The sequence below is a fragment of the Cervus elaphus genome, chromosome X, assembly GCF_910594005.1.
Source record: "Cervus elaphus chromosome X, mCerEla1.1, whole genome shotgun sequence".
NCBI lineage: Eukaryota > Metazoa > Chordata > Mammalia > Artiodactyla > Cervidae > Cervus > Cervus elaphus.
In genome coordinates this window covers 52,724,479-52,740,810 of record NC_057848.1, presented here as the reverse complement: position 1 = coordinate 52,740,810, position 16,332 = coordinate 52,724,479, and the positions used below count along the sequence as shown (strand labels likewise).

The window sequence follows — 16,332 nt, the reverse complement described above, 5'->3', positions numbered from 1 at the left end:
TCTCTGACCTGTGTGGGGCAGGGGCGGGGCTGGGAGGGCCAGCAGGCCCCGAAGGGGAAACTGCTGAAACCCCTGGGACAGGAAGTGGCAGAGAGGGGCTGTTTCCTCTGGCAGAGCAGGGGTGCGGGGAGGGCTGGCCCTGTCTCCTGCCTGTCTGCCGTGGCCTCTGGGAGCCAAGGAGAGCTGAGAGTCCTTCTCTCGCTCTGCCCACCCCTACCGCCACAGTGGAAGCTCCTGGACCACTGAGGTGGGGCTTCCTTCTCAGAGGAGGCCATCTTCATTTTGCAGGGAGAAGAATTCAGAGAGAAGGGTAGCAGAAGGGAAGGGTCAGGGGGGGCAGGTGGGTATAAATGAGGGGGCCCACTTGGTAGGGAAAACCACAGCTGAGGAGGGGCACCTTCTGTGAGGTCTTGTTCTGAGAGAATATGATCAGAATGGTGCCTGCTCAAAAGTATGTGAGTTGGAAATGCAGGACACTGCTGAGTCTCTAAATCACAGGGCCAGAAAGGGCCTGAGGCCATGCTGGCCAACCCCCACCCCACCCCCCTCCACCCCCGCCTCGTTGTGCGGCTGAGGAAACTGAGATCCACAAAGCATAAGTGACTTACTCAAGGTCACATCGTGGGCCAGAACATTCTGATGAAAATCTAGCGTTTGTATTTGATGTTCCACGGCTCCCTCCAGGCACCTCTGAGTCTGTGACATTCTTCTCTGAAAGGAACTTGATGAATGTATTCCCTCTGAAGGGGAGTGAAGCCTTTAGTCCAGGAGTCAGCAAACTTTTCTTTCAAAGGACCACACAGTAAATCATGTAGGCTTTATGGCCCATGGGAACTCTGTCACAACAACTCATGATGCAAAACCCACCCAGACAATACGTAAACGAATGCGTATAGCTGCGTGTCAATAAAACTTTCTTTGTGGACGCTGAAATTTGAACTTCATATAATACTCCTGTGGCATGAAATATCATTCTTCTTTTGACTTCTTCCCCCCGATCGTTAAAAAAAATGTAAAAACCATCCTTAGCTCACCAACCACATAAAAACAGATGGTGGGGTGAATTTGGCACATAAAGCATTAAGAAGAGGAGGTGAGGGAGGTGAGCCTTCATCAGGTGAGGGGAAAGCAGGTAAGGCTTTGAAAAGGACATGACATTTGTTTCAGATCTTGAGTGCCGGATGGGAATCGGAGCTGCAGAAATTGGGGAAGGGCATATCAGGCCTGGCGGACGGTGTGAACAAAGGCACGGAGGTGGGGAAATAATTGCAAAAGTTAAATGTGTTCTGCACATGTGTGGCCTCATTGTTGTTTGCCAGCCCTGAGTCTCGGGCTGCTGTCTGTCCTCACCAGAGGAAAGGGTTGGCTTTTTTGAGGCTGCCTAGAGACAATGAGGAGGGGAGGAAGAAAGGTCACCTAGGAGTCACCGCCACTAGCTGTGTGACCTTGAGCAAGTCACTTCTTCCTCGAGAACTCAAGCCAGATGACAGGAAGGATGGATGCGCTGATCTTTCAGGGCCGTTTTAACTTTCACACCCTGAGACTGAATCAAGGAGAGGCTTTCGGTCGTGTGGGGAGGAGCCCCAAGAGCTCACGGTGACACTGGGGCTCGAGCTGCCCTCCCTGCCTGCCCACCCCTACCCGCGGGCTCTTTTCCACCTTATCCTTTGTGCGTGGGATGCTGGACTGCCCCTTGCTTCTGCTCACCTGGAAAGTGGCCCGTAGGGGAAGGAGGCATTTGGAAGAAACAGCAGGTCTCAACCTGGAGCCACCCCGTCCAGCTGGGGGAGCCCTCGATATGAGTGGGGAGCCTCTGCATTTGTTTCTAGGACATGTGCTGGCAGGGACCTCGACCAAGAACACTGTCCCTCCAATAAAAGTTATCTGAATTAATATCCTGTTGGTGCCTACTCACAGATGGCCCTAGCTTCTAAAAAAAACCGCTAGTAAATTTAATTAGTCTCTGGTCAGTGTGTCTGTCGACGCCCCCCCCCACACATACACCATGGAAACAGATAGACTTCCTATGGGCAGGGGTGGGGTGGCAGAGCATCTTTCATTCAGCACATGTGCCTTCCTGCCACAGTGTTGGGAATGCAAGCCTCACCAGGCCAGGCCTGTTTCTCTGGCTGCTGAAGGCTCATGGAAACTCCTCCTGCCAGGGGATGTGTGTGTTTAGCAAAAGTGACTCTCTGGGCTGTCTTTTGTTCCATCATTAATGCTGTTTTGTTTTTTTTTTTAAGATCATCCCAACTTCAAAATGTCTGAACTGAACTCATGTTCTTGTCATACTTCCTGCCTTAATCTCTGTCTTTTTACCATTTTCATGGGAAGAACTGGCTGCAACCTTGGGGTCTCTACAAGTCTATATGACCCCACCCTCTGTCATTTTATTTCTTCAGGGTGGCCCTGGGAGTCACCTCCTTGGTTCCAGCCACCCAGCTGGTCCCCTTCCATCGCCTCCACTCAGTCAGATCAAACTGATCTTCCTAGAAAATGGCTTGCTCTGTGCCCCTCCCTTGCTCAAGAATCAACAGTGACTCCCAGTTGGATCGAGGCTTATGCACTTATCCTCCTGATTTCCCTGTGGCCCCCCCCACCAGCCAAACTCATGCACCCCCTCCCCATAGTCAAACTTGTTTCTGCACTCTACCATGTTTGATAATTGTTGATTATGTCCCCCTCAGTGTCCATTTCATCCCACTACCTCCATTTCCCTTTCTTCCTGTCCATCTAGGTAAAGATATCATGAATGCTTAATGCATGACCTCAGCCTGAAAGACACAAATCTGACCAGGAAATCTAAAAACACACTTAGAAGGTAACAGAGCTTTCACCTATGTTAACTCGCTGGCTTTCCACGATGACCCTTTGTGCTAGGGAGGGTGTCCCCGTTTCCCAGAGGAAGAAGGTGACCTGCCTAAGCCCCAAGGCAAAGCTTCTCGCCTGTGCCCTTACAGTTCGCAGAAACTTCTGAGGTCTTCACCTAGGCTGTGGCTGACAGTGTACCCCCTGGGGTTCAGGAGCTGCCCCTGACTTGGCTTTGGCCTTGTTCCTGCAGCCTGTCTTCCCCATCACTGACTTGTTCTTCTCTTCCCCTCCCCGGGAGTACTCTGCCTCCTCCTGGTTCCTGGAGCTCTGGAGATGAGGGTGTGGTGGCTGCAGGCACCTCCAGGGGGTGCTCTTTCAGCTTTCTCAGGCCAGGCCCCTGGGAGTCAGGGCAGCTGGGAAAATAGGTTCCCTTTGACATAACCCTTCCCCCACCTCTCCTCCCCTACTGGGGCTTCTGTAGTGCTCTTCTTGCCACATAACCACAACCCAGAGGGCTGGGGCCGGGTGGAGGCGGTGAGGACAGGGGACTGGGAGCACCCCTCCAACCACAGCCGCCTGTCCCTCCTGCAAGGCCCCCAACCTTAGCAAAGGAGCCAGCCCCCCTCCAAGGCGACCACTGGAAGCCTGCAGCCCACCCTGACTATGTTCTAGAGCCATGAGGGCACTTCCGGGAGCTTAATGGGGTCCCCAGTCCCCTTTGGTCTCTGGGAGGTCACCTGGAACTTGTCATCTGAATGAGTGTGTTTTAATTTTCAAAGCACTTTCCCACCACCATCTTCATTCACCCGAGACACCCTGGTGAGCCCCTACTAGGCCTGGATTCCCCTCAGCCCTCACCCACTTTAAGGATGACAGAAAGCACAGCCCAGAAAGATGGCTGACTTCTCTGCGGTCCCACCTTTTGTTAGGATGCAGCCGGGAGAGGGCTGATGGGTCTCCTGGAGAAAGAGGAGCACGCATCTCTGTGCTTGTGGCCTGCAGCCTTAACTGCCCCTCCATGGGGCCAGCTGTGGGGCTGGGAAGGCAGGGGCAAGCTTGCAGCTGAGAAAGGGTAGGGACAGTGGAAGAAGAGCTCCGGGCCTGCCTCACCGTGAGAGCTCTGACAAACCCTACAAGGAATCAGGCAGTGACCGAGGGCCAAGGAAGGAAACTGGGTTTCTTGTAAATGAGCACAGAGAAACCCCAATCAACAGAGCTTGCAAAACATTTATTTTTTCCCTCCCTCTTCCTGATTTCATCTCAGATGGAGGGGGTGGTAGAAGGCAGGAATAGAGGAGAAGGAGTTGACAAAATCGCTGTGGCAAGGGGGCCCCTTCACTGGGCATTTTGCTCAAGGAGGGGGGTTTTGGCTGGCTGATTGGAGTCCAGCCCTAGTTGGACCAAGATTGTAGGGGAGTCCCACACTTGGGCTACTTCTGCTTGGTCCATGGCTACAGACTGGACCCTTGGGTCTGACCTTCTGTCTCTTAAACACACGCCGCTGATCACGTGGTGCCGCGTGCAAATATGCTGCTTGATGACTATTAGCCAGAGGAGGGGCTGTTTTTAAGTGGAGGGTACAGCTATTGCTGGGGTAGTTTCCACTTTGTTTGTGGTTGTGGGGGAGGGGTGTTGAGGGAGTGGGAAATGGCATGAAGGAAATTGTCACTTCCTTTCCAGAGAATTCCAGAAAGGTTTCAGGGAGGACGGGGTATTTCAGGAGTGAGGGCTGGCTGTGAGAGGACGAGGAACATGAGAATGCTGCTCTGCAGGCCTGGCTGACCATCTGGCCCCCATGTTTGCTGGCGTGTGTGAAAATGCCACGGGTGTTATTAGTGATTCTGTGAGAGCCATTGGCTCGGCTGAGCGGCTGTAGATTTAAACTTGCTCCACAGAGACTGCGGACGTGGCTTTCACATTGGGGCTGTTTCCTGTGGAGGAGGCCCCAATGGGTGAGTGCTGGACACCGCTTGACGTGTTCCAGTGACAGCCCCAGAGAGGGTCTGAAGGGGGCCCAGCTGTGATGACGCAGAAACAGCCCAAACCGCTTCTATTTTGCTATTTTGGTTTTGAAATGCAGTCACAACCACAGAGAGCCAGAGGTGTGCATTTGCAAGCCCGGGATGTGGGCGCCCTCGCTTGCTTGCTCCCTCCTGTGGTGTGCCTGCGCGCGCGCGCACACACACACACACACACACACACACACACACACACACACACACACACACACACACACACACACAGAGACACACACACACACACACACACACACACACACACACACACACACACACACACACACACACACACACACACACACACACACACACACACACACACACACACACACACACACACACACACACACACACACACACACACACACACACACACACACACACACACACACACACACACACACACACACACACACACACGTTCAGTAGCTGGGGCCATATGCTCTCACAGAGGCTTTGCTTTCAGCCCAAGCAGGACAGGCCCTGGGAGCCAGGGATACTGCAGTGGCCTCAAAGGGAGGGGAGCTCTTGCCACTCTGGGAGTGGACTTTGACTGGAGCCAGCTGTGAGCTTTGCAATGAAGAGGTGGGGTGGAAGGATCTCAGCACTAGTAACTAAGGGTTACCAGGTGAGCCCAGGGTCCTTGTGGACCTCCCTAGCCCCCCACTCATCGATAAGGCAGTGTCCAGGGCTCTAGGCAGTTGAATCTGTGTTCCAGAGTATCTCTGAGGATGCCAGAGAGGGGAGCCCCTGTGCGGGCCTCTCCGGCCTCCAGCAGGGCGGGCCTTCTGTGCTGGTGGCTTCTTTGGTTTCAGGTTCCTGGGAGAGGGAGGTTATTTTGAGGGACTTGGGGGAGAGTGAGTGAACATGCAAATGACTGCTCCCCACCTCTCACTTTCAAATCCTCAAACATCCGAAGGGGGAAGGGTGAAACCTTCTGGACTGGAAGGTTCCATAGGGGTGAAGGGAGAGTTTTCTTAGCCTTGACCAAGAGAGTAGGACAGCCAATCCCACCATACACACACACACACACATGCGCGCGCACACACGCACGCGCACACACACACACATGAGTTCACCTTAGCTTCAGACTTGAAGAACCCTGAATTTGGATACTGAGATATGCTGATACTTAAAGAAGGCAATTGGATTTGCCTTTCTTTTATTTCAAATCTCTCTTTGCATTGATGGCTAAGGGCTCCATCCAATCTAGTGCAGAGCTGCCTTCCCTCTCCTACCACACCCCGCCCCCCAGCAGAGTGGACCCTGGGGGCTCACCCCTAGGACGCATGGGCCATATACACATTCTACTCTGGCATGCTCTCCCTGGGAAGCAAGAGGATTTTGAATTTTCCATGTTGGGGGAGGGGTGGCGCTGGGTGGTGGTGGCCGCTAGGCCCCGCCCCAGCCCACTTCACCACAGCCAGCTTCTGCCAGCCGGCAGCAGCTAGTATTAGCTTGGGCTTGTCATTCTCACGAAGGCAGGCCTGGAGGAGGAGGAACCGACGACTGTGCTTGTGGCTCTGCTGGCCCGACCAGGACCAAAGCCCTTTGACACACAGAGGCTCTCACGCACTTGTCCCCACACCCGGCACATACATATAACTGCAGTGTGCTCGCACACCCACAGGGAACTCCCTCCCCAGCTCCCGCTCCTAGTTATAAATTACCATGCAAAAATACACAGACATAGCACACACACAGGGCACACGTTTCTCTTTCCTGTAAGCTAGACCACTGGACACCTACCCCACACCCAGTAAACACATTCGTATACTTACAGCCCAGAGAACACACCCCACCTCACTGGTACCGATTGACCAGTGTCATTCATTCATTCATTCATTCATGTGTTCGTTCCACCAACACACATTGGGCATCTGCTACATGCTAAGCTTCATCAGTGAGCAGCACCGGCGTCCCTGCCCTCAGTGAAGCCGCTTTCTAATGGGGGAGGTAAGGAAGGCACCCAGAAGTTCCCCAGGCAGAGAGCTCCCAAGCATCAAACACTGATCTGCGAAGAGAAGCCAGAGCAATGAGCAAACCTGCAGGGAAAGGCCACGGCGGAATGACCTTGGAGGGAGAGGGGCAGACACAGGAGTTTCATGTTTAGACAAAGTGGGATTAGGTGAAAGTGATCACCTTTCATTTGATTAGTATGAGAACGCTTCCTGGGGGCAGACAGCCGGCCTGGGGGAGGGCGGGAGCTGCGGAATGCAGGCCTTGGGGCGCTTTGGCTGGGGGAGACAGACCTTCCAAGCATAAATGGCCCTGGAAGGCTTCTCTGGGAGGCCACAGACACCCGGTCACGTGGGTCATGTGCAGGTGGGGGTGGGGGTAGGGTGGGGTGGGGTGGGCGCCAGTGGTTTAAGGCGTCTTAGCTTCTCACAGTGCTGGGCCTCTCATTCACCCAAAGGGAAACTCAGACCTGCCAGGTTGAGTCGAGTGACTTCTCAAAGGTTTTTGGTTGGGGGTGGGTGGCAAGGTGTGGGGGTGAGTGTGGGGGTGGGGAGAGGGTGGAGCCAGCCCTGTGGGCTAACGGAAAGGAAGTGGGAGAGGCCTGGGTGTCTCCTGTGGGGGAGAGTGGTCATCTGGGAGGGTCATCCGTGGTCCCCCTCCCTTTCCTCCCCTTTGCCCCTCTCTGAAGTTCCTCATTTCTTTCTGGGCCAGGAGGAGGTTTTGCCACCCTGGCACTGGCAAAGGAGTGCCGAGGAGGTAGGGGTCAAGTGTGTGGCTCCTCCTCTGGTGCATGGAGCCGGTTCTTCAGGTGCTCGTGGTTGAACCAAGCCGATCATAGGCCCGCCACACCAACACACATGTGGATGCCACACAAAGCCGAACCCTCGGGGCCAGAGCCATGGTACCTGGACATGGAGTAGCCTGAGTGTTAGGGTGGAGATGCTGAGAATGTTTTGGTGGGAGGGGCGTGGGAGGGGAGCTGGGGCTTTGGGAGGCAGGCCGGGGTGCGCCGCAGATGACTTGAGAAGGGCAGGGAGCACAGGAAACAATCAGAAGCCTGGTGCCTTGTGAGCGCCGGAGGTGTAGACTATGAGTGCCAGAGGCATTCTGGGAGAGGAGAGACATGTGGGCTGCAGCAGACAGATTTCCTGGAAAAGGGGGCCCTGAGCTGGCCCTGGAGGATGGGGAAGGTTCCTGTGGGCCCCTCCCCCAGCTGGGGCTCTCCCAGGGTGACAGTTCACTCTTGAAACTGAAAGCAAAGCTAAACCAAAGAGCCCAAGCCACATACAGCACAGAGGCCATTGTGCCCGGCATCCCCAGCGGGTGGTGGTGGCTGGGTGGTGACTAGAACAGGGCATGTGGCCCCCCGGCCCTCTGACATCAGGCTCTCTGGAGGCGTGGCCGAGTCTGAGAGTGCCATCCCCTGTCGCTGGCCCTGACAACACAACCCTTATAGTGAAAGATCACTTCCTCTGTGGACTCTGCCCTTCAGAACTAAGCGGCCCTTACTCCCACGGTGGACCAAGTCAGGCAGAGTCTAGAAGACCATCCTGTGCACCCAGATCCCTCACAGGGGTCCTTTCCCCAGCCAAGGGAATTGTAGGGGTCTTCACGCTCCATCCACAAGGCCACTCGGGCTGCCCTGGCTTCCCCTATGGCCACACCCTGGGGATTAATCTTCAGGGTGGAGAGTGCACAAAGTCCTGCTCTGTCTCATCTTGTCCACATGGGATGGGAAGTGAGGGAGACTGTGTATCTTGGGGGTCCGCTCACGTGTAGGTCCCCGTGACCCAGACTGGCACCAAGGCTCAGCCCTTCTGTTCCCACTGTCTTCCCCCTTTCCTGCTGTCCCTCTTCTGGCAGTCTGTCCTGGGAACAGGACCGAAGGAAGGTGACTGGCTCACTGTCCCCATCTCTCCCTTCTCTGTAGGTCACTCCTACGCTTGGCCCAGCCCAGCATGCAGCCTTGAACCTGGGTTAGGCCCCTGCCTACTCCAGTTCTCTACAGCCCCTATTGTACTGTGACTCAAGGAGTAGGTGCTAGGCTCAAGGTATCTGAACAGCATCTTTTCATCAAGGAAACGCCGCGGCTCCAGTGGGCCCTGCAGGCCCCGCAGTCAGCTCTCTGACAAGACAGCATGGCTGTTGCCCTGCAGCCCAGTGACCTGATCTTTGAGTTTGCAAGCAACGGAATGGATGACATCCACCAGGTATGGCCCCAGAGAACAGAGCCTGGTCAGTCGGCACAGATGATCAGATAGATCCAGACAGGCAGGCAGAGAGCCAGTAAGCTGGCCGACTGGCCAGCTAGCCAGTCAGCAAACACTGATCAAGCACCTACTAGGTTCAAGGCATGGCGGCTGTGGGCCAGGCAGACTGTGCCATCAGCTAGTCCCATGTGGCCAGGCAGTAGTCATCGGGCGGTCACTTAGTGAGCTGGTTTGGCCAACATGCAATTACAGGGCACGCGTAGTTCCCAAGTCAGCCAAGTAGCTGCTATGCGCACTAGCTGATCTGTCAGTCAGCAACGGGGGGCTGAGTGCACATGTGTACACTGACCTCCGTGTGCGTTCTTTGGCCATTTGACCCCATGTCACAGTGAGAAAGGTGCTGAGACAACCACACAGTAGGACAGAACTGCCAGCTGGCACCGCAGGGTACAGTCCATCCCCTGGCACCTTCAGACTGCTATCCTAGCATGGTTGACCGGCCCTTCCATAACTGTCTTTTCAACCACCATCTAAGGATTCAGAATAAACTGGAAATTGGGTCCTCTGGTCGGAGGAAATTGGAAACTAGGACAGAATTCTGGCACTCAGGCCCCTGCTGCTCCATACCTTGCCCAGCACCCTCCTTTCACACACTGGAGAAGAGGAGGCAGCCAGGTACTGCAGAAGGAAGGGAAGATTAGTGGTCCGAAGCCCTGAGTTCTGATCCCAGTGTGGCCATGGTGTCTCCTGGGCAAGACCTGTCCCCTGCCCTACCTGGCTGCCATCTCCCCATCTTCATCAAGAGGAGGTCCAGCTGGATCATCTCCAAGGGCACCCAAGCCTAGTTCTGATGCTGTCTCTCTCAGATCCCTGTGAGGACAGGAAACTTCGTCCAATCTCCAGTGACCAACCAAAGGCTGCCCCCTAGTGGTCATGGAGCACACGGTGCTTTCTGTCCTGCTAGATGTTAAGCTAAAGTGGCTCAGTTTTATCCAACACCTCTGGCATGCCTAGCCTCCTGAAACAAGGGAAGAAAAATCTAACCTTACCTGGGTTCTCAGTGTGGCTAGTCATCTTTTACTTGTTTCTAGACCACTCAACAATTCTTTCTATTCTTCCTAGAAGCTGCTCTTCATAGAAGCTGTTCTTACCTCCTGAACCCACAGCTGCCCTCTGAGACAGCCTCTTCTCCAATCCACAAAGGAGCTCAAAGCCAAGGATTCCCTCACTTTCCCTCATTCCTCCCTCTTAGCAATAACATCACCTGTTCTTATTTCCTTTCTGCTGGCCTGGGAGAAAGAAGTGTCCCTCTTCCTTCCAAGGGCAACACCCACCCCGGGGCTTAATCTCTTCTCTCCTGCCGCCTTCCAGACCTCACACCATCCTTCACCTCCTGTCTCTCTTGTGTCTTTTACACCTCCCAGACCTCTCTCCTCAACCTAGAACATCTTCGTGTCCCCCTAACCCTAAGAGAACCCTCCCTCCCTTTTGCCCACCTCTTTAACATACCACCTTCTTAGCTCTGTTCTCCCCAGTGTAACCTCCATCATCTGGGTTTACTTTCTCACTTCCCTTCTCTCACTGTTTTTAGGAAACACTTTTTGTTGCAAAATACAGTATGAATATAAAACAGATAAACTGTAATTGAAAAGAATCTGAAAAAAATATATTTTAAGAATAACTATAAAATTAACACTCATTAACTCACCACCCAGGTTAAGAAATTTAATGTTACCAGTCTCCTAGGGGGCTTCCCTGGTGGTTCAGATGGTAAAGAATCCACCTGTAAAGCAGGACCTGGGTTTGATCCTTGGGTTGGGAAGATCCCTTGGAGAATCGAATGGCAACCTACTCCAGTATTCTTGCCTGGAGAATTCCATGAACAGAGGAATCTGGTGGGCTACAGTCCATGGAGTCACAGAGTCGGACATGACTAGGTGACTAACACTACAACAATAGTCTCCTCAGAGTCCCTGATGCCTAAAGCATATAATCAGAACCTACTGTACATCAGACTCTAAGTGCTTTATGTACATTGATCCATTTAAACAACCCTATGTGGTCAATAACATGATCACCCCAGTTTTATAAAGGAGGAAACGGATGCACAGAAATGTATCTTTCCCAAGATCACACTGCTCATAAATGGCAGAGTTTGGGCTCAAACCCAGGCAGTCTGGCATCAGTATGGTCCAGTAGAGTTTTCTGATATTCTAGAAGTGCTGTTAGCTCCCCTGGTGGCTCAGACGGTAAAGCGTCTGCCTGCAATGTGAGAGACCTGGGTTCGATCCCTTGGTCGGGAAGATCCCCTGGAGAAGGAAATGGCAACCCACTTCAGTACTCTTGCCTGGAAAATTCCATGGATGGAGGAGTCTGGTAGGCTACCAGTCCATGGGATCGTAAAGAGTCGGACACGACTGAGTGACTTCACTAGATTTGTGCTGTCCAGTATGGGGCCACATGTCTATGGAGCACTTGAACTATGGCTGGTGCAACTGAAGGACTGAATTTTAATCTTGAAAAACTTTATATTTACATTTAAATAGTCACCAGTGGCTAGCGGCTACCATGTTGGTTAGCTCTAAACTCTGGCCTTAATCACTATACCCCCCTGCCTGTCTCCCTCCATCCGTCCTCTCTGAGACCCCAGCACTCCCCTGAAACTGCTCTAGCCAGGTGACTGCCCAGCAGCCAAACCCAAAGGCAGTTTCATCAATTTTTATTCTTCCGGATCTTTCAGGAACATTAGGTAAAACTGAGCATTCTCATTCCTTTTTCATGAAGAAAGAATTAATAGCCCCATGAAAGAAGATTCAGAAAATACAGAAAAGTAGAAAGGGAAAAAAATCACCCACAGTCCCACAACCAAAATATAATTATTATGAACATTCCAGTACATTTCCTTCTATCAGTAATTTTAAACAACAGTTGCAATCACACTTATTTTTTAAATTTACCTTTGTTTGATTTCAGAATAACTGTGTCCTCTAGGGGTCAAATTCTCATCCTGATGATTTTACCCACTCTCAGTGATGAGCTCGTGGATACATATTTTTGACTCCTTGATAGGTATCTCCATTTTAAATATCTCAGTGGTACCTCCAACTGACCACATTCAGACACTTGCTCCCTTATCTTTCTCCAAAAGCCTGCTCCTCTTCCTTCTGGTTTCCCCCTTAACAAGGACAGTACCCCCATGCACCCACTAAATCAAGCCAGAAATTGGAACCCTCTCCCCCATCCAGGCCATTACCTTTTTTAAAAAATTATTTTTATTTTATATATTTGGCTGCATTAGATCTTAGTTGCGGTGCATGGGCTCTAAAGCTCGAGGGCTTAGTTGCCCGACTAGGGTGGATCCTTAATCACTGGAGCACCAGAGAATTCCCAGCCCTTAACTTTCTATGTCTCTAATTCCTCTGTTCCTCCATCTTCATTCCTGCTCTTATCATCACAAACTGAGCCCTAAGATGTTCACGATCTGAGCCCTTCACCCTGGTACCCAACCCTGAGCATAGGTTGAGTCCCTCAACTAGCTGTAGATTGAGCCCCTTGCCCTTGCCATTGACAAATTTTCCCACTGGTTTCAGAATGAGCCTAACTAACCCTGGCCACAGCTTAACCCGTAACTGTAACCAGTTAAAGTTGCCTGCCCTTGGTTGAGTGAAGGTGGTACAGAACTAACCCATTTCTACCAATCAAGACCCCACTAGTGAGTGAGGTTGGACCCAGAGCAATGCTATGCCCTACAAAGGACAGCCCCTGAGGGATCCAAGAGTTAGGAATTGCAAGAAGGGCCAGATTCTGGTACAGAGGGCTTCCTGGGAGAGGCGGGTGGGCCTTGAACCGGATCACTGTCTTCTCTGTAGCTAGAAGATCCCTCCGTGTTTCCAGCTGTGATTGTGGAGCAAGTGCCCTACCCCGAATTACTGCATCTGTACTCAGGCCTGGAGCTGGATGACGTTCACAATGGCATCATAACAGATGGGACATTGTGCATGACACAGGATCAGATCTTGGAGGGCAGTTTTTTACTGGCAGGTCTGTTTCCTTCCTGGGCAGGGAAGGCGTGGAGGAGGGAGGGGTTCTGTCTTCAGGCAACAGTAGCCCGCAGAGGCTTCTAGTGACCCCATGCAGCCAGGAGCAAGGCCCCCAATAGTTGGAAATTAGATGGGGTGACTAGAATAAGCAGAAGGTAGTACCACTGTAGAGAGGAGAAAGCTACCTAAATGGACCCATGATCTCCTGAAATGCAGTGGAACAGTGAGGGGAGACCAGCTCTGCTGGGATGGGTGTAGAGTAAGGTGGAGAATCAGGGTGGGAGGCACGCTGCTACCTTCCCGGCTGCCCCTGGGCTCCTTAGCCTCGTTCTGGCTGCACCCACTGCCCTATGTCCTAAGGGAACTTTTTTCTTCTCTCCCATCCATGGAACCTGGCACCAGATGACAATGAAACCACCTCACAAACCGTGTCAACCACTGAAGTCTTGCTCAATGTCGAGTCTCCCAACGACATCCTGGACGACAAGCAGATCTGTGAGTTTGAACTGTGGCGCCTCAACTCATGGCAACACAAAATTCCATTTTAAAATATCACATCTGCGTATTGGATTCTCAGGGACCTGTGTGTGCGGACTAATGTACCCACACCACCCCTACACTTGTTAACATGCTCTTGAGCTGTGAATGGAGTGGGATGGGGCAGGATGGCCCCTGCAGATGAGGAGGAAGATGGAGTGACTTTTTATAGCTGTTTATAAAAATAACCAGATTGACTGGTTGTTTTTTCCAATTTTTAAATTACAGTAAAATACACATAGGGCTTCCCTGGTGGCTTGGTGGTAAAGAATCTGCCTCCCAATGCAGGATACATAGGTTTTGATCCCTGGGTCAGGAAGATCCCCTGGAGGAGGAAATGGCAACCCACTCCAGTATTCTTGCCTGGAGAATTCCATGGACAGAGGAGCCTGGTGAGCTATAGTCCATGGGATCACAAAGAGTCAGACATGACTGAGCGACTGAACAACAAACTACACATAACATAAAATTAACCACCTTAACCATCTTTCAGTGTTCGGGTCTGTGGTATTAAGTACATTTGTTATGTTGTGCAGCCACCATCATCCTCTCCAGAACTCTTTGCATTTTGCAAAACCTGAAGTCTATTCCCATGAAACACTAACTCCTCATTTCCCCCTCCCCTCAGCCCCTGGCCACCACCGTTCTACTTTATGTCTCAATGAATTTGACTCCTCTCAAGACCTCAGATGAGCCGAAGTGTACAGTATTTGTTTTGGGGGGACTGGTTTATTTTAATTAACATAATGTCCTCAAGGTCCATCCATGTATAGCACGTGTCAGAACTTCCTTCCTTTTTTAAGGCCGAATGCTATTGGCCAGGGTAACATCAGGCCGCTCTGCTGTTTCACTGAGCTCCCAGGATGACTGTGCCAGGTGTGGCTTAGAAATGTACCGGGCTGGAGCCTCCTCATCCCTTCCCTGTTCTAGGAGGTTGGCCCCTACCTCCTGCGATGGCCCCTGAGGCAGGCTCCTCCCCCAGCAAACACCCCCATCCAGGCATTTGCCATGACTCTACAGGAAGATTCCTGGCTCCAACTGACCTTCCCAAGGAGGTGCTGGGATACAGGGTGGCAAAAAAGCCATGAAGCTGCAGGTTCCAATTCCTCATCCCACCTCTGGCACTAATTTTCATTCAGGATTCAACAGATTATTTACTGAGTACCCTCACGTATCAGGCATGTGTGACCAAGTTGCTATGTGACCCTGGGCACATGCCCTGCCATCTCTGGGTCTCAATCTCCTCATCAGGGCTAAATGAGGTCTAAGGGCCCTTCTGGTTGTGAAATGAGTAGATGACTAAATGAAGGTGGCCCTTTTCCATGGGTGTCACCTGGAACTTCCCACCACCAGCGGCAGGCTACACATGTGCATGCTGTGATTGGGGCCAGCTCGTGCCCACAGCTCTGCAGATGTTTCCTCTCCTCATGCTGTGAGACACAGGAGGCATTTTCAGGTGTGTCCTGCGTCTGGGGCTGTGGGGAGTGACACTTGAAGGCCCCCCCCACCCCCCAGGAACCCACTGTTCTCTTGAGCACGGGGAGACCACACTCCTCCCGTGCCCTGGGTCCCCGCCACCTCAGGCCTTTCTTCTTGCAGTCAGCACCTCTGAAATGCTTCCAGAGCCAGACCCTGCTCCAGCCATGACACTGCCCAACTACCTGTTTCCTGTCTCTGAGCCCGACGCCCTGAACAGGGCTGGTGACACTGGTGACCAGGAGGAGAACTGTCTGGAGGAGAAGGTCCCCAGAGAAGACAGCACTAAGAAGACTGGAAAATCGAAGAAGAGAAGTAAGATGGGGGCGGAGAGAGAGTGTGTGTATGTGTGTGTTTCTTCGAGGGGCTGGGCAGTAGGAGAAGGCTCAGGGAGACCACGGCTGGAGGTGAGTGCCATGCTTCACAGACATGTTCAGAGCATAGCTCTCTGGTGTGGCAGAGACAGATGGAAAGTCCTCCCTTCTGGAAAGCTGGGCCTCATCAGGTAGCTTGCCTAAAGCCTGACATTTTCCAGGCCACTCCTGTCTGCCCAGCAGATATGTAAATGCTTATTAGCAAGCCCATGACCTCAGTGGGTTGAATCCTGCACTGTGTTCAGACACCAGCCTTGGCCCCCTGGCCAGTTCCTGGCTCTCTGGGGGCCTCTGCCTCACTCTCTGCTCTTAGCTTCCTTCTTGGAGCTTACGGAGCTGAGACCATATATGGTAGAGGACTTTGGGCTTTCCCAAGCCCCATGTTATTGATTTACTCAGATGATGGCTAGTCGATACTGCCGTGTCAGTGTGGCAACCAAAGCCCGGTGCCACACTTAATCTGCACAACAGTCACGCCTTCAGACTGCCATTTTGTTTCAAAAATTAGGCGGGGCAGATTCTGTGCTTCTAAAGGTGACTCATTGGCAAGCACTCCATGGCCCCACATTGTTTGGGGCCTGAAAATGCAGGTGGGCCCTTGGGTGGTTGGAGCTACCCGAGTACGATGCCTGTGGAGTGTGACCTCCAGCCCTGGAGGCAACCTGCCTCTTCCTTGTCACCGGGTGCCCCTCAGTCGGTAAGCATCTGGGCCCTCCGTCTCGGGAGCCCAGCCCTGTAGCCTCAGCCCACTCCCACCTTCCCCCCACCCTCAGTCCGGAAGACCAAGGGCAACCGCAGTACCTCACCTGTCACTGACCTCAGCATCCCCATTCGGAAGAAATCGAAGGATGGCAAAGGTACAGCGGGGAGGCGGGTGAGGTGGGAAGGGAGCTGGTGGGGGTGGGTG

At 52.6% G+C, this 16,332-nt stretch overlaps 1 protein-coding gene across 2 annotated transcripts in view; it reads left to right on the top strand.

Annotated features, from left to right (window-relative positions):
* Positions 1 to 16,332, top strand: part of ELF4 (E74 like ETS transcription factor 4) — a 37,379-nt gene that overhangs the window by 16,400 nt on the left and 4,647 nt on the right. For both annotated transcript variants that reach the window (XM_043895547.1, XM_043895548.1), the window contains exons 2-6: positions 8,719 to 8,998; positions 12,868 to 13,039; positions 13,441 to 13,533; positions 15,175 to 15,366; positions 16,199 to 16,282. In XM_043895547.1, the coding sequence (XP_043751482.1) occupies positions 8,927 to 8,998; positions 12,868 to 13,039; positions 13,441 to 13,533; positions 15,175 to 15,366; positions 16,199 to 16,282 (613 nt within the window). In that variant the 5' untranslated portion in view covers positions 8,719 to 8,926. The remainder of the gene's footprint in view (positions 1 to 8,718; positions 8,999 to 12,867; positions 13,040 to 13,440; positions 13,534 to 15,174; positions 15,367 to 16,198; positions 16,283 to 16,332) is intronic.